At 41.1% G+C, this 24,351-nt stretch overlaps 2 protein-coding genes across 5 annotated transcripts in view; one reads left to right on the top strand and one right to left on the bottom strand.

Moving 5' to 3' along the window:
* The window catches only part of hid1b (HID1 domain containing b), a 31,385-nt gene extending 26,712 nt beyond the window's left edge, over nt 1–4,673 (top strand). For 2 of the 3 annotated variants that reach the window (XM_031315197.2, XM_031315195.2), the window contains exons 17-19: nt 680–771; nt 2,269–2,427; nt 4,330–4,670. In XM_031315197.2, coding sequence (XP_031171057.1) covers nt 680–771; nt 2,269–2,427; nt 4,330–4,393 — 315 coding nt within the window. In that variant the 3' untranslated portion in view covers nt 4,394–4,670. Of the gene's footprint in view, nt 1–679; nt 772–2,268; nt 2,428–4,329 lie in introns of all 3 variants that reach the window. The other variant, XR_004107671.2, reaches the window with a different exon arrangement.
* Nucleotides 4,674–10,060: 5,387 nt separating this feature from the next.
* LOC116061198 (proton channel OTOP3-like) lies at nt 10,061–24,345 on the bottom strand. 2 transcript variants are annotated; one of them, XM_031315198.2, is made up of 8 exons: nt 24,193–24,345; nt 22,363–22,844; nt 21,189–21,325; nt 17,611–17,669; nt 17,337–17,473; nt 13,684–14,366; nt 10,392–10,556; nt 10,061–10,296 (listed from the first exon to the last, which is right to left on the bottom strand). In XM_031315198.2, exons 2-8 carry the CDS (start codon nt 22,727–22,729, stop codon nt 10,126–10,128), a joined length of 1,719 nt encoding a protein of 572 aa, XP_031171058.1. In that variant the 5' UTR covers nt 22,730–22,844; nt 24,193–24,345; the 3' UTR covers nt 10,061–10,125. The 2 variants fall into 2 exon arrangements, with proteins under 2 accessions (XP_031171058.1, XP_031171059.1); XM_031315199.2 differs by lacking the exon at nt 24,193–24,345 and adding an exon at nt 23,604–23,737.
* Nucleotides 24,346–24,351: the final 6 nt, after the last annotated feature.

Here is a 24,351-nt window from a genome sequence, read left to right as displayed (position 1 = left end):
CAGAGACAAACGTGGTCACTTTGTAACACACGTTATAATGTTCACCTAGCTGCTAGCATGGCACGCCCTCATACTCTGCTTCTGACTGGCTAGTAGTCCTTACCTAGGTACTGTCAGGGCACGCCCTCATACTCTGCTTCTGACTGGCTAGTAGTCCTTACCTAGGTACTGTCAGGGCACGCCCTCATACTCTGCTTCTGACTGGCTAGTAGTCCTTACCTAGGTACTGTCAGGACACGCCCTCACACTCTGCTTCTGACTGGCTAGTAGTCCTTAACTAGGTACTGTCAGGGCACGCCCTCACACTCTGCTTCTGACTGGCTAGTAGTCCTTACCTAGGTATTGTGCTGTGCGACTCCCAACAAAGATGTTACAGCAGTGAGAGGTCTCACTCTGTAGCTAAAACAGAGAGCTCAACACACAGGGTGAAAAGAGGAGCTGCAGCAATGTGCAGTACAACAAAAATATGGTGTTTTTAGAAAATTAAACCATGTAAACCTATTCTGATATAACCTCTAAATACAATTATGAACCTGAAAATGAGCATAATATGAGCACTTTAAGTTACTTTTCCAATGCAGGACTTTTACTTGTAGCAGAGTATTTTTTTACAGTGTGATATTAGTTCTTTTACTGAAGTAAAGGATCTGAATACTTGCTGGCTGCGTGTGTGTCTCAGGTGTCGTCATGGAAGGTGAAACTCCCTCTGCAGACCATCATGAGACTGTTACAAGTTCTGGTCCCTCAGGTGGAGAAGATCTGCATCGACAAGTAAGAAATCCTACAACTTTTAATCTCGGAAGCAAATTGATTATATAACTCCTTTTATTAGGTGGTTAATGGTGCTGTATACTCCAAAGATTACAGTTTCCTCTCAACTGTTTCTTGCATTTAGTGTTTGATGAAGGTGGCACTCTCTGCTTTGCCTGTTCCGTCGTGTTGGCTCTTGCTGCAAATACTAACACACTAATATATTATTATTCTGTTTATATTCAAATGAAACTGCATTTGCTCTGCTGGGAATATAAAATGGATCTAGATTTTCCCAGGAAACTGGGTGTTTTGGATTGGAACTATAAAAACCTCCGTTGTTTTATTGAAATGGCTGCAACAAACATTATTGATTCATCTTTTGATTATTCTCTTCAGTAATCGCTTAATTGTTTTGTCTGTAAGAGAGAATAGATGAAAAAGATGTGTTACTCTAAAGCAGCACTTATACTCAATTTATTTAGCCTGTGAAGCACTTTGTGACTCTGTCTGTGATAAGTGCTATATAAATAAACTTTACTTACCTACTTTTGGACACTTGGGGGCAGAACTCCACAACAAGCTGAACGTCACACACAGTTCTGAGTCTTGACATATATCATAAAGTTGTTATGGTGAATGTATTAGCCACCAGTTGCCTATTAACATGTCAAGCAGACACATAGCAACTTGAGCATTCACCAGGAGTCATGTTTGTGTCCAATATTGCCTCTCTTTTGGCTCCGTTTGGGACACTATCAACTCCTGAGAAAGATATCCGTCTCTTTAGCTGCTAAATGTTCCACCTTCTTCACAATCTAGTTGCTAACTCTGTCTCACTTTGTTTGGCGTTGGGCAGATAGTGTACAGCGGGTTCACCAAAACCAAAACAACAAAGTTGTGGGAAAGCAGCAACATCTGGGCCTGAAAGGTGAAGCAATGTTGAAGTACCTTAAACCTTACCTGTATTCTTTCTAACGGCCAGCAGGGGGCAACTCTACTGGTTGCAAAAATAGGTCCAATTGTAGAGAAGAATTAGAAAACCTCAGTAAACGTGTGTGTGTGTGTGTGTGTGTCATGGTCTCAATCGCTACTTTCAAGTCTTCTTCAATACAGCATGATGTTCATTTTGTAAATTATGGTCCATGGGATTGAAATTTTTTCGATACCACAGCGCTGTCCTCTGGTTCTCAGTCAGATCCACCCCTCGCTCTTCTCCAGCTCCACCCTCTGGCCCAAATATGGTCACTTCTGGCTCCAAAAAAACAAGATGGCGACAGCCAAAATAGCAAACTCGAGGTTTCAAAAGAAACTTATTTTACACTATCTATATCTATAATTGTGGGTTGCAAAAACCCAAATAATGAGCTAAAAAAGGTGCTTAAAAAAAAGAAAAAAAATCCGTACAGCTCGGCTGCACAATCATCACTATGAGTGAATCCTTTCATACAGTCATTTAGTTAATATAGAAGCTTTAATCACGCAGATGAGTTTGAGTGTTGTCGGTGTCGTCCTCAGGGGTTTGACAGACGAGTCCGAAATCCTGAAGTTCCTCCAGCACGGCACGCTGGTCGGCCTGCTGCCCGTCCCTCATCCCATCCTCATCAGGAAGTACCAGGCCAACGCCGGCACGGCCATGTGGTTCCGCACCTACATGTGGGGAGTCATCTACTTACGGTAAACAAACTTGAGTATGAGCCTGAATGTAACCGGATTATTTCCCCCTTTTTTTATTTTCCGATAGATTAACCCGTAAAGCCCAGTTCAGACCAAAGATTCACGACGAGGCGAAACCGTTTCAGAGCGTCGCCGGGAAAACGTTTCAGCGGTCTGAACCGGCCCGCCTCAGCTCGACTCAACCCAGCTGGTTTTAGAACGTAAGAGACATCTCCTGTTTCAACAGCCAATAGAGAAGTCAGCTGGTAAAGTCAGCTATAAACTATAAAATAAAATGGATTATGGATCATTTCTAATGTTACAAACAGCTGATCAAAATGGCAGAGTTTGAGAGAGAGAGAGAGAGAGAGAGAGAGAGAGAGAGAGAGAGAGAGAGAGAGAGAGAGAGAGAGAGAGAGAGAGAGAGAGAGAGAGAGAGAGAGAGAGAGAGAGAGAGAGAGAGAGAGAGAGAGAGAGAGAGAGAGAGAGAGAGAGAGGGGGGACTCGGAGAAATTAAACGTGTTTTCGCCGATTCATCACTAGAAGTGTAACTGTAGCAAGCATCTCACTATCACTAACGTTATCCACATTCATATTTAGACAACACAAATGATATATTTAGCTACACAAAAGCCTAGAAGTCTAAAGTTAGAACGAAGGTACAAAGAGTCGTTGCTATGGAGATGATACACCGTCTCGCCGCGTTGGTGTGAACTGGCAGCTTTCAGAACGCTGCAGACCGGCTCGTTGCAAATAGTTATAATATAGTTGTTGCAAGTTTCAACTCTCTGGATCCATCTTTGGATCCAAAGATTCGCGATGAGACAAAACCGTTTCAGAACGTTGCAGGGACAAAGTTTCGGCGGTCTGAAGCGGCCCGCCTCAGCTCGACTCAAACCAGCTGATGGCGTCGCTGCGACTCAGCTGGTGGAGTCTCCAGAGGCTGGTTTTAGAACGTAAGAGACGTAACCTGTTTCAACAGCCAATAGAGAAGTCAGCTACAAACTATAGAAGTAAAATGATCCATAATCCATTTTATTTTTAAGTAACAAATTGTCAACTGGTGGGAATGGCAGAGATTGAGACGGAGGCTCGAGGAGCGCCCGCGGTAATGCGGTCAAGCGAGCTAGAGAGCGACTGAAGAGTGCGCACGGCGATAGAACAATTGGCGAGCTGAAAGCAGTCGCGGTGCTGTTGACGTTACACTTCCTGTGAGACAAGCAGGCACAACAGTGGTTTCTATGCCCTGGGGACTGACTGACAGGCTGAGGTTGTAAGGCAAGGCAACTTTACTTCTACAGCAGCTTTCAGCAACAAGGCAATTCAAAGTGTTTTACATGAAACATTAAAGAGCAGTTAAAACCGGTCATGAGGAAAATTAAATGGGCTAAAAAAAGAATAATATACAAATACAAGAATAAAAGTTGAATAATTATTCAATTTAATAGGTTGTAGGGATGGGTTTGGGAGGAGAGAGGGAGTGGTTTTATTTTTATTTAATTTCTGTCAGTGTAAAATATTCTAAATAAATAACTGTTCTAAATAAATGGGATAAATAGGTTTGGATTAATTTTTACAACTGAAATAAATTGTTTGTAATTACAGAGGGAAAGTACCAAAAAAAGTACCATTGGGTACCGGGAACCGAATTTCAGGTTCCGGTACTGGTATTAGTTCAGATGCGAAAGGTACCCAACCCTATTGCTATGGAGATAATACACTGTCTCCTTGCATTGGTGTGAACTGGCAGCTTTCATAACGTCGCAGACCGGCGTGTTGCAAGTTTCAACATGCGACACAAATCTTTGGTCTGAACAAACATTCATTTCAATCTGTCCCGGTGACTCACACGTGTTACATAAGCTTTTGGCCGCCACGCCTCGAGTTTAAAACAAAGACTTGTTTTGACTTTTGTTGCCGTAGCAACGTGGATCCTCCAATCTGGTACGACACGGACATACGGCTCTTTGAGATCCAGAGGGTTTAGAGCGGCTGTTGAAGGCGTCCAGTTGACTTTGTTCTCTCATCACACACTCGCCAACAACGGGATCGGCTGGTTTCAGCTTCCTCACAGCTGAACACTTGACACTCTCTCTGCTGGTATTTCACACAGATGATAATCTTGTACTTCTTTCTTCCTGACAACTTTCAAAGTTCAGAGAAAAAAAAGAATGCCTAAATGTGTCAAAACATCAGTTACTGTGTATCACATACAATCTGTATAACGAGCAATGCCAAATGGTCATTAAATTTGACTTAATCATGAAGTGTGACGTTTATTGAACATTCATTTATTCACTTTAAGTTCCAGTAAATTTCTTCCACACAAAAACTGGGGAAACCATTTGTTTTTTGTTTGTTTTTAAGATTATTTGTTGGGGCTTTTTTTCCCCTTTTGTTCCCATTTGTCCCATTTTGTAGTGACAGTGGATAGACCGAAAAGGTGAGAGAGAGATGGGGGATGACATGCAGCAAAGGGTCGCAGGTCGGATACGAACCCGGGCCGCTGCAAAGGACTCAGCCTACATGGGGTGCACACTCTCACTGGGTGAGGTCGCCCTGGGGAAACTTCCTGGGGCTGCACTGTATATTGTTTTTTTTTATCGTCATTGCGATATCAACTGTCACAATATACACATCGCGAAAGGCTGCGACGTATCGTGAAAGACACTCAGAGAATATCTTTTTTTTTTAAAGATATTTTTTGGGCTTTTCTGCCTTTAATGGATAGGACAGCTTGGTGAGAGAGGGGCAAGACGTGCAGGAAATCATCACAGGTCGGATTCGAACCCTGGACCTCTGCGTCGAGGTATAAACCTCTATGTTTATGTGCGACTGCTCTACCCACTGAGCCAACCCGGCCACACTCAGAGATTTTTTTTGTTAGTTGAAAGAAAATCTCAGTAGAAAATTACACTTTAAAATGGAACTGTCATTCTTTTTTTTAGTGCTGCCTTTTACATTCAATTTAATGTTCAATTTGTTCAGTAATAGAACGTTTGAAATGATTTCCTTTTTAAATTCAACGAGCAAATTGTTGTACTTAAGCAGAATACTGAAAGCAGCAGAACAGAACTCACTCTAATATCTGTTTATTTATCGCCAGTAATATCGTTATCGCGATATTCAGCAACGTTATCACATATTGCATATTGTCCTCATATCCTGCAGCTATAGAAAATGAATTGCCTAACAGTTTCAGTTTTATCCTGATGTCCTCTTTTCCTGTTGACTGATTTAAGTTCCTATTGTTTTACCAGATCAACAACTTTTACAGTAGTGTCTCCTGATTAAATGAAGTATGTCTGCCTTTGCTTTAGTTTAGTGTTGAAACAAAGCATTTGCTTGAGTGAGACCTTTTGTTTCGAGCCTCGGTTGGCTCCAACAGAAACTCACACCTTTACTAATCAAAGCATTTTTGATTAGTCAAAGCAGGCAGTATTGAGTCTATACAAATCTACTCAGGCAGACTCGTGAGCTGAATGTCTTCTCAGCTGTTGTTTATTCTGTTGTTTCCTGTCGGAGAGAATCCTACAGCTGCTTGTGAGCGTCTTGTGAGCGTCTTTCTCCACTGCGCAGAACTTTTTCTTCCACACAGCCCTAGGGCAAACCATTTGTTAATGGAGCTGGCTTTGTGCACGGAGGCATGTTGAAATGGGAAAGGCACAAACAGTTTGACGCTACACGGTCCAGGTGTCATTGGATAATCCGCAATTCATTTTTAATTAGAGATTGAAAAAAGTATATCTGTCATTTGTTTTAAAGCCCCAAACGTTTCTGGTGTCAGAATTACAAAACGACACGTTTGTTGTTTTTGGCAGTTCCTTTTATCATTATTCCATCCGTATACAATTTGTTATATCGTTTGTAGTCTCGCATTGCCAGACTTTGCTCCACAGCGCTGTGGAGCGGAGGAGGGTCTGGCTAGTCCACACAGTATTCCGGGATGGGAGGAAAACATGCTCTGGTTTATTGGCATTTCTTTAAACCAATCACAATCGTCTTGGGCGGCGCTAAGCGCTGGACGGAGCCACGGTGCCTCTGCAAAATATCCACAGGAAGGAACTTGTTTTGCTGGAACATGTGAACATTCAAAAGTAGTTTTAGTCGTGCAACAGAAAACTCAGATTGGACAGATAGTCTAGCTAGCTGTCTGGATTTACCCTGCAGAGATCTGAGGAGCAGTTAACCATAGTCCTCAGAAATCCACCAGAGGTTAGAACGGCAACACAAAGGAAGAGGAAGGTAACGGACATCCTGCCGAAAATTAGGGACATAGATATAAAACATAGGGATATCTGGCGGAATTTTCGGCGGCACCTGAACAATTCCGGAAGTGGAACGCCGTGGATATAGACTAGCTTCTGGCAGACAACCGCAAAACTGACACATGCACAAAATGCAAAAAAAAATGCAACCTAGGGTCTTTTATGTGAATGTGCCCGAGTCAAACTTTCGTTTAAAAGCATAATTAGGACCGAGGCTCCACTTTTAAGATTTACCGTATTTTCATTTTTCGGTCAAATGGCCTTTTGAACGGGAGTGCTAGGGGCACTACTATGCTAGCCTCAAAATAGCTATTTTTAAAACACTAAGAAGGCTCGACACAACATGAAACATTTTGGCGAGAGTTACGCTTTAAGGTACAGGGTTCGTACGGGTGCTTGAAATCCTTGAAAATGCTTGAATTTTGATGTTGTGTTTTCAAGGTTTGAAAAGTGCTTAAATTTTTGGATAAAATGCTTGAAATTGTAACTGTATTTCTTTCACGACAAATACCTATCTGACTGAATAGTTTGTTTATTAAATGGAGAAATAAAATGTTGGAGAGCTTAAAATGAAACCTGCTCGCTTTTGCATGTGTGACTGCGATCTGCCAGTCTGTTTCCATATGTGACTCCGCCCCCTGTTCAGGTCCCATCCCCTGACCAATCGGCTATCCTAACCTTAACCACTCGAGGTAAAACGCCTAACCCCAACCAATCGAGCTGTTTCGTAGGGCGGGTCTTGGCGTGGCCATAGTGGGATTTATAATATTGCTGGCAGGTTGACATTTCAATGAACATTGGCTGGAAGATGAAAAATACAAATTATGGATTAAATGGGTACAAACCTCACGAGTTGCCTCTTGTAAAGTCTACAAAAAAGACATGCAGCTTTTCACTATGGGCGAGTCTGCGCTCTCGAGTCACATGAAGGGTAAGACATAGACTTTTCAAGTTAGCCAACTGAAGTAGCCTACTGTATACGTTAGTGCCTATTTGTTTACGCTAGTAACTGCTAGCTAGGAATTCGCAGGCTAAGAGACCGAGAGTACTTGGTGTGATAATGTAATGTTAGTGTAACCGAGGGTTTCTAATACTGTCTAGTCTCAGGTTTGGCTGTAAAATAAAGACACAGGCTTCCAATGCTGGAACCAAGACGGTCCCACACGTCTCACTTAATTCAACCCCGACACAGTCAAACGTCAGAAAATACAACACTTTAACCACTTCTGTTTTTCCCGTCACAATAAAAGCTCTGTTTACTGTAACTTCCTCTTAAGCCTCAACTGAGAGGTTACACAATAAAATACCTTACATTAGTATTGCATGTCCGTTATGGCACGTTCATTTGTGGAATATGCAGTGAACATAGCCAAAGTTACATCACAGTAACTGTAACGTTAACTACCCGCAAATTAAAACCTGCAAACGTTAGCCCGGTGCATAACAACAATCGTTGATTGCTGAACAGAAATTGTGTCAGATGGAGTGTTATACAAGTAGCCTACTGAAAGGTTAAGGATGGCCTTATGCAATATTTACACTGCTCTATTCCAGTAGATAAATGTATAGGTATTGGCAATGAAATTAATTTTTTTTTTCAATTACATATTATAGGCTATTTATCAGGCAGGTGCCTGTGCACTTCTGGTCAGTCTTCTGGGTTAAAATGGAATTACAGGTTCTTGTTGTTGCACTGTCTAAGATTTTGTTCAAACCATGTCTATATCTAGAATGTGTCCCAAAACCAAGGCCTGTAAAATATTTCTGTTCAAATCCTATGTCTTCATATTTTCAGCCCTTGAAACTACTTCAGTTTTACAGCCTGAAAATCACATTATCTGGGAAGCAATATTTGGACATTAATATAATGAAAAGTATTATTCATAGGCAGCCCAAACTTTGTAGGGTGGAAGACAAACATGTCAATATGACTGAACCATTACAAGTTTGTATGGCATGCCCTAGATTTGGAAAAAAGTGTGAAAAGACTGACATTAAGGGTAGCATCAACTTTGAGGGTGCAGCAACTGTTTTCCTGGATTTTGTCTGATTTGACACAGAATGACCCAGCTGCATGTCATTTGGCTCAAATCCTCCCACTCAGTGCTCAGTTTTTACATTGACTCAGGCAGGTTAGATAGCAAGCAAAGTCTACTTAGACAGTGATACATTTTGCTTAAATATTTGATCCTTCTGCTATTACGAAACACAATTTGGGCTGTTTATAGCATTATCTCTTTTAATGTGATAAAAACACTAAATAATAATTTTGACAATGTATTGGTATGTAATTCACGTGGTGTAAGGTGCTGGAAAATGCTTTAAAATGGACCTTGAAAGTGCTTGAAATGTGCTTGAATTTGACCTTGGAAAACGTGTACGAACCCTGAAGGTATTACTGGAGAACAGTGAAGGACGCCAACAGAACGGAGGAAAACATTTGGCAACATTTTAAGAAAACAGACTGCGGGCCGAATGTTGTTGAGTAGTTTCTGCAAGAGTCCCTTGATGTCACCTTGGGATGTGGACATTTTGATTACTGCAGTGGCAATGTAAGACATTGTGCATTTTGAAAAAAGCAATTAATTTATCACAGAAATAAAAGGAGAGAGCAAAAGACAAGCGGCTAATTTCATATGGCCATTTTCCAAGATGTCAGTAGTGACTTACAACTAAGTGGTACGCTTTCACTCCGCGCGCTACGCTGGTTGACGTAATGGCGCCGCCGTTGATTACAGGAAGGTGTTTACGTAGGTGGAGCGTTCAATGCAGTAGGCTGTGAGAAAGTGAAAATGGAACTCGTGAGCAGAAAAAGTGTAGTTTGGCAGAACTTTCAGTCAAAAGAAGGCCGTTCAAGTCCAGCTACATGTTCAATTTGCAATGTCGATTTGTCCCGTGGTGGCGAGGACCCTAAACTATACACAACATCACCGCTGTTACAACATCTGGTAGGAAACATCCGAAAGAATACGAGTTGTGCATGAAGGAATCTACAGACAGCAGCCAAAATGCAGCAACTTCAGGTACGGCAAAGGAAGGACGGTCACAGCTAAAAACTGGTGTTAACCAGACGACCATTACCAGCTTTGCTAGCTCTACAATAAAATAAAATGAAAAATACACTGCTGTGGACGTTGTTTACTTCATTAATGTGTTTACTGTTAATGGACTGGGGATGGGAGGAGGTTTCGGATTCGGCAGAATCTTAACCAATGGATTCCGTATTCAGCCGAATCCCAGAAATCTGGATTCGGTGCATCCCTAATTTAAACATTGTTGGAAACATTTAGGAGAATGAAAGTACACAACTCAACAACATACATAACATAGGTCTATTTGTTTGTAGACATTTTAATGCAAAAAACATATTAATTATTAATTAATTACATATTATATATTTAATTGGAACTAAAGGGAACAGACAATGTAAAATACAAACTGTAGAGGGATATCACGCAGAGATGAGCAGCTCCATTAAAGCGCCCACAGAGTGCATCCTGTAGAAAACGCTGAGCGGCTGACCCAAGTTCACCAGAACAAACCACGCAGAGAAGCCGAAAAACTGTTTCCCGAGGCCGTTCTCAAACTGGGGGTGGACTCCAAACGCAGGGATGACCCACAGCTGCAAGAAGAGGGAACAGGGATGTATTTTATGAATGCCGAAATAACAAAGAAACTTGTATTTCTTGTGTTTTATATAAACACACATCATATTACCATAACATTGCAAAAGATGAGGAAAGAACAGATTTCTTGTATTGCTCTTTTGGTCCAGGGCTTTTTCCCATCATGCTCTGGTGCAGCAGCTGGCGTGTTCCCCTCCAGCATTGACATATCCGTCTTCTTCTCATCTTCTATTGGCACCGCAACCTTTTTCTTAAGCTGTGGGAGGGTTTATAGAGTATTTAAAGGAGACAAATTATGCTTTGCTGTATTTTCTGTCACATCTTTAATGTTACAATGCCAGATGTTCATGTTAAATGTGGCCAAAGTTTCAAATAATGATGTAAACAAATCTGAAAGAAATGTCTGTGAGCCAAAACCTCAGATTTCCCACTGGTCTGAACGCTCCGGTTTCAACAGTTTGTTCTGTATGACGTCATATCGAGCCGGTTTTCTATATTTGGTCATCTGCTCCAGGCAGGCACGCTGCAGTGCATGCTCCATTTAAGAGCTATATGCACTTTTTTTCCAAACAATTTAATAATACACGTAATAAAATGCCTAAAACTCTGTACATAATTTGGGAAATGTTGATAGTTGTAACATCCTAATTTCGATGCTTTCATTGCTTTTTTTCAACGTCTGGCACTTTTAAAGTAAAAATAAAATAAAAATGTTTTTTGCCAGATATCTTTGTCATTCTGAAACCAGAACACAACAAATGTTGAGGATGTCTCATTTTCACCCCTGCAACCTAAAGAAAGGCAATCGGCTGTTACTATTTTTAAGTTCCATAGGGTAGCTCCATTGATCTGCCGGTCCAGTCAGAGAGACTGAGGGGAAATGACAAAAAGTTGAAGTTATTTTAAAAACCTTAAAGATTAGGGCTTTTTTTTTTTTCTTCAAAGGGCTGAAGCCCCAGAAGCCACCCCCTCTGCTCCGCCCCTGCCATGCAGCAGCAGTGACGGCAGAGCACTAGGGCTGGGCACCGAACGTTGATGCTTTTATGGCACCGAAAAAAATCTCTGATCATATGAGTATCGAAAAATTATTTATCTTTCGGTGCCATATTTCGGTTCCAAAGCTTATCTGTCCTCTCTGCATATTGACAGAGAGCGGAGCTCCTACCGACACACACACGCGCAGAGGTGCGGACGGAGTAAACTACGTCGGCCCTGCAGTTTTTGTTGAAGTCACAGAGAGTCACGCCGATAAAGTGGTTTCAAGTGTGGTTACAGTTTTTCAAAACTTCACGCAGACAGCATTTGCTGCGATATGATATTAATGGCGAGCCGAAAGCGGTCGCGGTGCTGTTGACGTTACACTTCCTCTGAGACAAGCAGGCACGACAGTGGTTTCTGTGCCCTGATGACTGACTGACAGGCTAAGGTTGTAAGGCAAGGCAACTTTACTTCTACAGCACCTTTCAGCAACAAGGCAATTCAATTACATTCCTTTGCACTTAAGTTAGTTCTCCATTAGTTCAATGTTGACAACAGGGCAGTCACCAAGTTTATTGTTAAAGGTTTGTGTCATTATGCAGTTTGCACTAAAAAGTCTTTGTTGTTTACATTCCTTTGCAGTTTAGTTCAATATTAGCATGTACACAATGTAATTTGTTTATTTATTTATTATTTATAATATGTTCATGTTGTGGCAAAAAGGTTTCTCTTTTTTTGTTAATTTTAAAATTTTTGATTGATACCAATCCTGAGTATCTGACTGGCGCACCCCCCCCCACCTATCCAAAAGCACAACCAGTGTTATTAATGGTACTCTGTAGCGCTGAACGATTTTTGAAAATAATCTAATTGCGATTTTTTTTTTTCCCAAATATTGCGATTATTTTTTTTAAGATCTTTGTCTTCTGTATTATTCAACAAAGACAAACAATAAATCATTTTATAGTATGAACAACACACAATTACACACTAGACAGTTAAATAAGTAAAAATATAGTATATAGTATACACACACACACATACGTGTATTTTGTTCGTGAAGTTGCGTGCCGTGTGCATGACACCGAACGTTGCACTTGCTCAGAGAGGCTATCGTTGCGTTAGCTAGATGCTGGTGTTCTTGCCGTGGGATTAACTGTACTAATAAAACTGTTGAAACACCGCGGCCACGCTGCTGTGAAAGCTCCCCGAACGTCATTTATCAGTCTGGTTGTTACCCCTCTCAGTGGCAGCTCCTGCACTCATATCTTTATGACAGAGCTAACCGCTAACCGGAGCTAACCGCTAATCAGAGCTAATCGTTGCCAACCGACCCTTCAGTTCTGCGTGCCTGTATCCATTAACTGCATGTATGGACTCGAGAGAATAAAACCCTTCATAAATATTAAAATGGCTGTAAACGTTTTAAACTATAACTCAGAGTTGTTTGAATGACAGAAATCAGCTCAAGGTACAGCGTAGCGAGCATGCTAAGTTGATGCTTTCTCTACGGAGTGCAGACTGATTAGCTCGTGCGAGTCATGTGACCAAATCGCAGCCTTTGCGATTAGGAGATTGCATTTTAACATATCGCGATATTATCGCAAATGTAATTAATCGTTCAGCCCTAGTACTCTGAGTGAGCAGTGTTACCAGATTTTTTTGATTCACAATCAAGGTGGAAAATAAAAGTTTTGTGTTTAATGTATTTTTTTTGATGTTGAAATGGATTTTAAAACGGAAAAAAAAAGTATCGTTAAGGAACCGGCATCGAAACTGAGGTATCGAAATTGGCACCGGATCGAAAGATTTTGAGCGATGCCCAGCTCTACAGAGCACAGATTCGAAGACTCAGGATATTATTTTTTTTACTGTACATACTGTAAAAGACGGAAAAAAACCCAAATAAAATCTGATAAGAAAACACAAAAATAGGGCGCCCAGATAGCTCAGTAGTTGGTTTACTCCTCGACGCAGTGGGCCAGGATTCGACTCTGACCTGCAGCACTTTGCTGCATGTCATCCCCCCTTCTCCCCTTTCATGCCTTCATCTGTCCTGTCAAAATAAAGGCAGAAAATGCCCAAAAAAATGTTCTTTAAAAAACACAAAAATAAAATCAGATAATACAGAAATAAATCCAAACCTATCAAAATTCCAAAAAGAACGATGAGTTTAAGAAGGAGCAGGCAGAAGATAATGCTTATGAAGTCCTGCCCCTACTAAAAAAAAAAAAATATGGAAACGCTGACCAATCAGAGCAGACACAAAAGCATGTAAACATGTTGTAATAGAAACACAAAATACAAGTATGAACCTGTAAATGTTGTAGAATAGGTCTCCTTTAAACAGAACCTTTTTAATGGCTGACTTGTTCCAGTGCACTAAACCTTCACATGGCAGGTACCTTGAATAAGATCCTCCGCTGCTTCTCTTTCTTCTTGGCGAGAAGGCTCGGGTGCCTGTGGAGGCCTTGGATGATGAAGATGTTCTGCAGGATGAGCTGCAGCAGGCTGAGGAGGGAGTAGGACAGGTCGAGTTCCCCGAGTAGCCCGCTCGTCCCCACGGCCATGGCCGCCACCAGGGAGAAGTAGGACAGGGCGAACTGGCCCATAGCAGCCGCCACCAGGAGCATCACGTCCAGGCTCCGGGTGGGGTTGTGTCCCGCTTCGTTCGCCCTCCTCTCCAGCCGGTGGACCAGCATCCCGGCCAGGGAGCACACAGACATCAGGGGCATGACGACCAAATGGTAGCCGTAAAATAAGAGGAAGGCGGTGAAGCGAAGCTCGTCCTGGCTCACCCAAACCTGATACAGAATGAAGACGGCAAGTCCCACCATGAGCACCAGGGCGCCAAAAACGAGGCCGCATATGATCCCACCATGGTAGACAACGTGGATGGTCAGCTTCTGAGCGACATGGTGGGGACCTGGACTCATCCTGCGGCCCACGTTCTTCCACATCACATAGATCATGCAGCAGGCCATCAGGTAGTACTCCATGTTGAAGGGATAAAGGATTTCGTAGCCTTTCCTGAAGGCGAGGCAGGCGGCGCTCGCACTGCAATCACAGAGGGTCGAATTGGCCGTTCCTGGAAGCAGGCATGGACTTTAAAAAAACTCTATAGAGTACAAGGCAGGGGGGTATGATTATTAGAGCTGCAAAGATGAATCGATCAGTTGTCAACTAGTCTATATCGACAACGTTTTACGGAACGGTTCCCCCCGGATGTCCCTCATTTTTAGCCGGATGTCCCTCACCTTCTGCTTTCTTTGTGTTGACATTCTAAACTCCGGTCGATTCGGGAAACATCCTCCGAGCTAGAACCAACATTCAAATTATATTTATCTCTTTTTTGAGTAAAATTCTCAACACACACTCGACAGCCATTTTAATTCCAGAGTTCGCCTCCCTACGTGCACACAAGAAAAAAAAAGATCAAACTGGAGGCTAGCTTAGTGACTACTCATTATTGTGTGAGGTAAATGTCAATTTCTCTCTTCGATATAACAAATTACATAGGACAAATATAGTAATACCATCGTTAATGTGTACCATGCTGTCAAAAAAGTTCTAATACTGCTTTAGAAATGAATGAAGTTTGAAGTTAGCCTTATGCTAGCGTTAGCTTTTTCGCTAGCACTCCATGTACCTAAATGCTTGTGATCTTGCCATAGTCATATGGCTTATGGTCTTGACCGAGTCCAGGGGCCTGTTGCACAAAACCAGGATAAGGGATTAAGCCGGGATATTCAGGTTATCCTGGATGAAATTAGTTTTGACTTGGTTGCACAAAAACAGGTTGAATTAAACCCAGCCAAGTAACCATGGAGATTTATCCTTTGCAGCTAGCCTGCTCCAGAGCAGGCTAAGAGCCAGGCTAAGATTAATCCTGGAGTCTTATGTGTTAAATCAGCTGCTGCTCTGATCCGAAATAAATGTGTTTAACAGTTACTCCGTTGTCTTCTGAATGTGTTCTGCTTTATTTTTATTAGCATGCATTACTTGTCACTATTACTGTCACGAGTTTGATGTAAATCCTACTATTGCTGTTCTTTACATGGTAATGGTTGCACATGCACCGGAGATAAAGTGGGACAATGCGGAGGAAATGGGCTTTTCCTCCGCTGCTCTCCCTGTGAAATGTGCCCCGTGCAACGTGGAGAGGCGGGGGGAGGCAGGGGGATCCTCCCACACCGTGCAGCGGACTCTAAAAGGGGACTTTTAGCGTCAATAACAACGACAACGGCACCTGACCAAACGTCCGTATTTTACCAGATGGGAGTGAGAATGTGTTGGAATGCCACAAAGCTTCTTACTCAATTTATTTTGGTGCTGTCACGCATCTTGGAGCTTGGGAGTGAGACAAAAATACATGAATAATAATAGGCTACATTGTTTTACAGATATGCTTACAGTGTGTATTGAAATCACTTAGTCTACTTATTTTTCTAGTTTTTGTCCAGTCATGTTTGTTCTTTATGAACATTAATTGTAGAAAGATATTTAGAATAAGACAGCTTATAGAGATTTGTGGATATGGTTGTAAAACATATTCTCACATTATGAGTAATAAGAGTTTGAAATTAAGCCTAGTACTTAGGGTAAATTGCCCGAGGAACATGAATTCCCTCTGCTCACTTTTAAGGCAAAGTAGGCTAAATAATAAAACATTTTATTTATATAGTGCTTTACAGGCTATTCAAAGACATTTAGCACATAAAAAGAGATACAGCAATAAAACCAACACATAAAACAAGCATATTAAAAGTAGCCTATGTGTACAACTTTGTAAAAATGTGGAGTGACTAGTAGGCCCTAAGTAGATCTTTTTAAATCCTTACGCGTTCAGTCGGTCCACTACTGTCTGTTGGGCTTTTCTTTCTGTCTGATAACAACAGCCGTATTTCCCTTTTTGCATATTAGCCTATATGTTTCACCTCCTTGTAATTTTCCATTAACAGCTGCTGCTCAGCGGGTTAAAGATTTGCCGCACGCGTCTTCTCCATTTCTGCATCAGTAAATCTGTGATTGATACCGTGGTCTATTTAAGAAAGCCGTGAACGTGCACCTATTCCAGCTATCTACACCTGGCTTGGCATAGCTTCACCTTCTCATCCTGGCACAGCAAACGTGCAACCGATTAAGCCGCGATGAGCGGATCATACTAAGTCAAGCTGCGCTTTTTCAGTTATCCTGGAATTCTTTATTCTACTTTTGTGCAACAGGCCCCAGGTGTCTTTGTTATGTTGTTATGATATATGATATGATATGAGAATATTGGAGGGAAAGTGAAACACAGCTTGGACGGGGATGTTGTTCGACTTTCACAAGTTTAGACAGCTAGCTAAAGCTACGCAGATGTTTGCTAACATTAGCGCAACAGCGTTAGCCTAGCCTGCTAGGTAAATATTACGACTGCCTTCAGAGTTTCCTATATCTGCATCCACGTTGTCAACATAAGAGTAACTGTGGCGTTAGTGCTCCTTTTGTACCTTAATTTTGTTGAATGAAATATTAAGCTTCGCTCCTCTGAGATGGGTGGGTTTTTGTTACGTTACACACAAAGCTAGCTATAGTAAGCATGTATGCTAGCGGACATTAGAAAGGTAAACACTGCTCAGAGACTTATTAGGCGACGTGGTCACTCACTACAATGGGCATTTTTTAGAGGCCCATTTACGATATAGAAGGTAAATATACACTGGAATATTTCCGTAAGGGCTATTTACATATTGACAAACGTTGATAATAACATGTATATGCCTGTTTATGGTGAAAATAAGCGATTTATTTCAAGATAGCATATTCGCCCCATAGGGTTACACTGTAGAGTCATCTGACTTTGGTATCCAATATGGCGCCCATGATTTGAGTTGGCCACGCACTCTATATAAAGGGCGCTAGTGTGGACTAGCCAGACCCTCCTCCGCAGCGCTGTGGAGGAAGGTCTGGCAAAGCAAGACTACTAATTCCATGACTTTTCCAGATGAATCGACAATGAAAATAATAGTCAGTTGCAGCCCTAGGATTGATGATTATATCTATGGAGATCATTCACCTGCTAAATCAGACGTGTCTGCTTCAGTTGTGTTGCTGAAACCTTTTTCTAGCTCGATCTCCTCATGGATGGTGTCCTCTATCACTGCGTTCAGCCACAGCAGCAGGTCGGCCGAGAGGACCACCATCATCCCCGACCTGCGTCACACGGAAACAGTGTCACACATGAAATGACAAAAATAGCATACACCTGAAGCTATCATCCTTGAATATAAACTAATAAATATGTAAAACATTTATAAAAGATATGTAAAAACACATATAGAGTGATGCACCTGGTGATTATCTTGTGTCTGTGAATGCAGTCTTTGGAGTGAGCCCACAGTAAATAGGTCTGCAAAAGACAAATAAGCAGTTATTTTGTATTGAATTTTACAATGTACATAGATTTGAAACAGAAAATCCTATGTCCCACACTGAACATACCCTCGATTCTGGTTAATAGAGGAATGTGCAATGTGGTTTTGCAGAAATATTACAGTGTAAACAATGCAAAAATAGAACGCAAAGCACTTAGTATTGCAGTGAAATTGAGATATGAAAAGTCACCTTCCGTCACCTTCCACTTTTTTTGTGTCTGTGTAATTTTAAACTCGGTGGATTTGTGAGGACTATGGTTAACTGCTCCTCAGATCTCTGCAGGGTAAATCCAGACAGCTAGCTAGACTATCTGTCCAATCTGAGTTTTCTGTTGCACGACTAAAACAACTTTTGAACGTATACATGTTCCACCAAAACAAGTTCCTTCCCAAGGGTATTTTGCAGAGGCATCATTGCTCCGTCGGGCGCTTGTGATTGGTTTAAGGAAATGCCGATAAACCAGAGCACATTTTTCTCCCATCCCAGAATGCTGTGTGGACTATCCACACCTTCAGGTCTGGCAACTAGGGTAAAGTTAAAAGAGAGGGCTATCTCTTCTAACCTGTTTAAGAAGTTGATTCGTGGGACCAGTTGTTCTGAATGAGTGTGTCAGCTAACTGTCGACCTGTCCACCCTCCTTACAGCGTTCCTGTGATGCCCCAGGGCGGGCTGAGCTGGTCAGGGTTGCGATGCCTTATGTGGACTGACAGAATTGCATCTGCGGCTTCCTGGACATCTCTGTCCAATCTGAGTTTTCTGTTGCACGACTAAAATGTTTGAACGTACACATGTTCTATCGAAACAAGTTCCTTCCTGAGGCTATTTTGCAGAGGCACCGTGGCTCCGTCCGGCGTCACCCATGATGATTGTGATTGGTTTAAAGAAATGCCAATAAACCAGAGCACGTTTTTCTCCCATTCAGGAATGCTTTGTGGACTCACCAGACCCTTCCTTCGCAGCGCTGTGGAGGAAGGTCTAAACTAACAAAAAAATAAATAAAAATAAACGGTGATTTCTTGTTTTAACTTAACAAACGGCACATCCAGCGTCACGTGCGTAACCGCAAGTGAAGTACTGTCGGATTTTAACCCAAACCACCAGAGGTGCTATGCTATGAAATGCTCCTGTGGGTCGTATTACAGGGTAGGGAACAAATGACTCATAACGTTGTATGGTTTTGAGGACTTGTTGGAAAGAAAAGAAGTCTTTTTTTAGTTTGCAGTCGATTGAGAACAGAAACACTGATTGTATATTTCATAAATCCCTTAGACCTTTAATGTAACTCTTCTACCAACTCTCACATTCATACATTGTTAGCAGTTTAAATAACTGAAGGTTTATGTCGGCCGTCTGTCCCTTAATCTTGCACATCAAGATTATGTTGGGGGCTGTTTGCTAGTGGTCAAGTTTGGAAGCTCTAATTCTTCTAGATCATTTCACGCCTGCCGAACTAACTGAACTTCATTCTTTTGCCATTTTTTGTCTTTTTCTTTTCGTGTTAATCAATTTAATCTAACATAAGTGTACTTTTTTCTTTATGTTAAGGTGAGACTATATAACTATTTCAGCAATAAATAGCCCATTCCTACCCTGTTAAATGTTTTGGCATTAATCCTAATTATGGCCATAGACATATATCTTTTTTTATGTCTTCTTGATCTTACTTTAAAAGTGGACATATTATGCTTTTCCTTATTTTCTGTCAAATGTACAATATATGATGTCGTATTTTAAAGTTAAACGTGGCCAGAAATAATAAGGTAAACGTATTTCCTTCTCTCCCCGTGAGCTAAAACGATCAGATTTCCAACTGTTCTGAACGCTCCGGTTTCAACAGGGCCACGTTCAGCTCCGATAAACGTAGCAACACATTTTTTTAAACTGAAATGGGGGTGCGTTGAAACACCCTGTGTGCGCAAGCGCTCTGCTTTTTCATTACCACGAGTTTACAGACACGTCTCTGCTGATTGGGTGTAGCCTTGGTCACAGCCAATAAACAAGAGAAAACATATCTCAAAGCCGTCGAACACCATTTCATATGGAGGATATAGTCATTCATAATTCAAATTTAAAGTCCAAAGAGAAAACGAAGCAAGATCAAATTTAAAAATATTATTATTTTACTACGCTACTAGGAAAAAAATCATGCCATAATTAAATTGAAAAAAGAAAAAGGAAACTGAAAAAGCAAAGTTGAAATGTAAAATGATAATTTGAAAATGTGAAGTGCAATGTAAAAAGTCAAATTTAAGCTTAAATATAAATGCTTAAACTGAAATCTTTGAAATCTTTTATTGGTTGAGAGAAACATCAAATTTCAAACTCAAAATGGAAAATGGAAAAGCTTAAATGGAAATACTTAAATTAAAATCTCAAATAGAATTTTTTTTATTTTAGTCTTTGCACTTTATAATTTTCAATTTTACATTTGGCAATTGCCCTTTGACATTTTAAGATTTAACTTTTACATTTCAATTTAACATTTGGCTTTTCAATTTGGACTTGACAAGATGTCAATGTAAATGAGGAGGCGTGGCCCAAAGGCTGGTGGAGGGTCTGTAACGAAAGGGGTGCAGACAGGGGCATAGCACCCGTGGGGGATGTGGGTGTTTTAACACCCACACTTTTCCCGGTGAGAGGGTTCAACACCCACACTTTTTCTGCAGTTTTTCCACAGTTTTGCATAAACGCCTTGCGTCGAACTGCCGCCGTAGCTACGTCGTAGGCTGTGTGTAGCGATTATATTGCCTGAGTGAACAGAATTGTGTCCATAGCAACGCTCTGTTTTTCATGGCAACGGTGTGTTATACTTCGCAGCGGTCTTAACAGACCGCATTCTACATAGAGGAGAACTTGCAATTTTTTTTTTTTTTTTGAAAAAAAGTCGCTAAGGGGGTCTGAAAAGTTGCTAAATCTAGCGACAAAGTCGCTAAGTTGGCAACACTGGTAGTTCCCCTTCAAGGCCAGGCTAATGTTAGAAGTCCCTCTAGTGGACAGAAGATGTAACAACAACCACATGCTTATAGTGGCATTGACGATGCATAAGCCTGAGTAGTGTAGTACATATTAATAACAGGCTGCATGTGAGCATTAAATATTCAAATATTATTTGAATATTTAAAAAAAATAACAAATGAAATTTGAATGGGATTACAGGGGAAGAGTGACAGCTCTAGTGAATACAGGAGCAGCAGCCATGGGCAGGATGAAAGATAAAGTGTTTTTGAACGTTAAAGCATGTAAACGTAAAAGTATGAACCTAAAAATGTTATATAATAGTTATTCCTTTAAAAAGGTCTCCAACCTCACTTATGGCAGGCTTTGTCCACTTATCTCCACATGTTTTATCTGATGATTAATTCTATAAAATTGTGAGATAAATGCTGTGTCTCAATGTTCAATTTCCTTTCATTTTACCATCAAATGTTGCTAAACATCTTTACTTCTGGTTTTTAGCACCGCTTTCAGAGCGTGAAGTAGCTAATGTCATTACCTGCAGCACGATAAAAGGAGCCTCGATGAACGGAGAGATCACTTCAACGACAGGCTTACAGTCCATCATGATCATCAAATAACCGGCCTTGAACATATGCAACAGCAGACTGAAGGCAGCAAAGAGCATGAGGACCCCTGGACCAGAGCAGAGACATTTCATTACACTATGCAAAATATATACACTGTAAAATAAACTGTAATTTAACCAAATTTCTTTTAAAAAACGAGAATGTAAAAAAACAACTGTGAATGTACATGTCTATGGTAAAAGAACAAAAAACCTGAATAACCATAAAATGTCCTTCTTTCTTTCTTTTTTTTCAAAAAATGAATTTGTTGTCATATGAGGACTGTTAAAATGCATTCACAAATGTATCAAGATTTCAAATATTTTCTTCTTTTATTAAACTGTTAAATTCAAGTTTAATACTGTAAATGCATTTCTTAATTAGATAAACAGAGAACATTAGTTCATTAAAGCTACATTGTGTAAGAATTTCTCCCATCTAGCAGTGAAATTGTATATGACAATCAACTGAATATAACTTTCTAGTCCTTCCTTCTACGGTGGCTAAACCCGAAATGATCTCTTAGTATCTCCGTCGTTTACACGCAGCTGTTCTAGCCACTCCAATATTAACTTTGGTCTTGTTGCTTTGCCTGTCGCATTGTCGTTTTAATTCTCTTTTTCGCTTCCCTGGCGAGTAATCTCCGCCTGGCATTCGCCACGGTGCCACTGAGTGTAAGAGGGCGCAAGGCGGAGGTATGTCCCTCTTTGGCTAATGTATTTTAAAGATGGAGGCGCAACATGGAGGCCATCATTCGAGTGACCCACCCGGATGTATTCTGAATTATTCTGAATGTCAGATTCTACGCTTACGAGAATACTTTGATTAGTTGGTGGAAGTAATTACACATGAATGAGCACATATATTTGTGAAAGAACAAAGGGGTTTTTGCTAAGAATCAACTCAAAAAATTACACAATGTAGGTTTAAACGAAGATTTCATGTTTATTTTTTTTAAAAAAGAACTATACAAACTGTATTTTACAAGAAAGTTATTTTACTTTTCCAGTATTTTTTGGGTGCCCTAGCTGTCTGAATATTACCCTTTTTACATTATTTTTTACAGTGTATCTTATATTTGGTCATGATGGTAAAACAGCTTACCGGTGACAGGGATTCCCCCGGCATGGTGGTCTTTGTGCGGGCAGATGCCGGGCTGTTTCCGGGCCCACAGCAGGTACCACAGCATCCAGAGCGAACTAACCCCCATCAGCAGCAGCAAGAACACCTGGGGCTCCTGGTGCTTCAGGCCCTCGGGGGGTAAAGACTCTCCGATCAACAGGGCCGCTCCCAGCAGCACCACATTCAGACCCAGCATCCCGGAGATCAGACGCCTCCCACTGGGAACCCAAACCACCACCGGATCCATCTCCGGGTCCTCCATCGGATCCTCTGAGTTCTCATCACTGTCGGGATTTCCAGGTGTCTCCAAGGAGGAATCTAGCTCTGGGACTCCAGGATCTCGATTCATATTCACCCCTCCGTTTTTTGTCCTCCTTCACTCTTTAGTTTCTTACACCCTCCGTCTTCTTCTCCTCCCTTCCATCCAGTCTGCCGGGGGTTCTGTCTGTACTTAAGGTGAAATCCTGCACTTCAATTTGTGAAGGCATGCATCTGAAAACTTATCATGCTTTGGATCCGCCTTCTCACATACCAAGGTGTGGTCACAATACAGTACATTAACACACCTCGCAAAGGAGAGCCTTCATGTTTACTTTACACGTTGACCTTTGTTTTGGCTGCTGTGCCACTTGAACAAAGTTTGCTTCAAGGCCCCGAATGACCCGAGCAGTCTTTGGCTCTTTGTCCTGCAATGTGTGTTGAGCCTCCTGTGTAGTTTCCATTATGGGAGAGTTTAACTCTTGTGTTTGGCTGTTATTTTGTAGTTTTTATTTGGGGAGTAACGATGCATCGTAAGTCGGTTAAAAAACGGTATGAAAGATTACAACCTGTTAAAATAAACTAATAGTAACTAATATTATCAGTACTAAGTAAACTGTATCATTAAAGGTTAATATATCATTGATATAACAACCTTAGCTAAGTGTAAAGAATGTCTTGCAATAATTCAACTCCTTTAACTGTGTGTGTGTGTGTGTGTGTGTGTGTGTGTGTGTGTGTGTGTGTGTGTGTGTGAGAGAGAGAGAGAGAGAGAGAGAGAGTGAGGGAAAATAAAAATGGTCGAGCAAAGGCCATCATCACCACAGGTATAAAGTTAATATCATTAGTTATTAGTCGCTCCTCCACTATTGTATACAAGATTAAGTGCACACACACACACACAGTGTGGGAGTGGAGGAGGGAGGGGGAGACAATATCTTAGACATTTATCATTTATTGATTACCTTTCAAGTTCCTTCTTTAACACACACAGGAATTAATGGAAACCAGTTGCAAAATACATCCAAAGGTCTGAAATTGCATTGCAAAATGTTTGTGAAATGGTCAGCATAAGTGTATAATCTATGTGGTTTGAATGTAAAGCCTCTGAACACACACAGGTGATTTCTGTCTGCTTCGACCTCTGCTCATGGTGAAGGTTGGTCAGAGCTTTGATGGGAATTTATTAGGTCATAAATCTTTTCTAATAAGAATGATAAATGTGTCATTTGAGGGCGTCTAAGGGTGTGTTTGCAAGTTTTAACTCCTAAAGGCTCTGAACACCCACGCATATGTATTCAGTTAATCTGGCTCATTAGACCTCTTCTCAGGACTGTGTGTTTAGACTGATTGATTGATTTCTTCCTGAGTCTCTTGTTAGCTTTGTTACACCTGTTAGGTCAGGACAAATCTGACAAATCTGGCTCATTAGACCTCTTCCCAGGAGAGGTGTGTGTGTGTATACCACTAGTTAAATATAAAGAATCTTCTAATGCAAGCCATGGCGCTGATCTATTTAGTTTTGCTTTTTACGCTGTTTTTTTTCCTACTCACCTAATCGGGTAAAATTAAATGCGGTTGTGTTTTGCACTTCAGGGCCGCCATACATCTATTTGGTCTTGTGCCAGTGAGTTCATTGGTCTACAGTAGCCTACTGCACTCTACTGTCGTATTTTGTAGGCCTACTGCCTCTGCTCTGTTCTATATTCTGTT

The sequence above is a fragment of the Sander lucioperca genome, chromosome 22 (genome assembly GCF_008315115.2).
Source record: "Sander lucioperca isolate FBNREF2018 chromosome 22, SLUC_FBN_1.2, whole genome shotgun sequence".
Taxonomy (NCBI): Eukaryota; Metazoa; Chordata; class Actinopteri; order Perciformes; family Percidae; genus Sander; species Sander lucioperca.
Note: the sequence above shows the minus strand (reverse complement) of the source record. Positions and strands in the feature narration are given on the sequence as shown.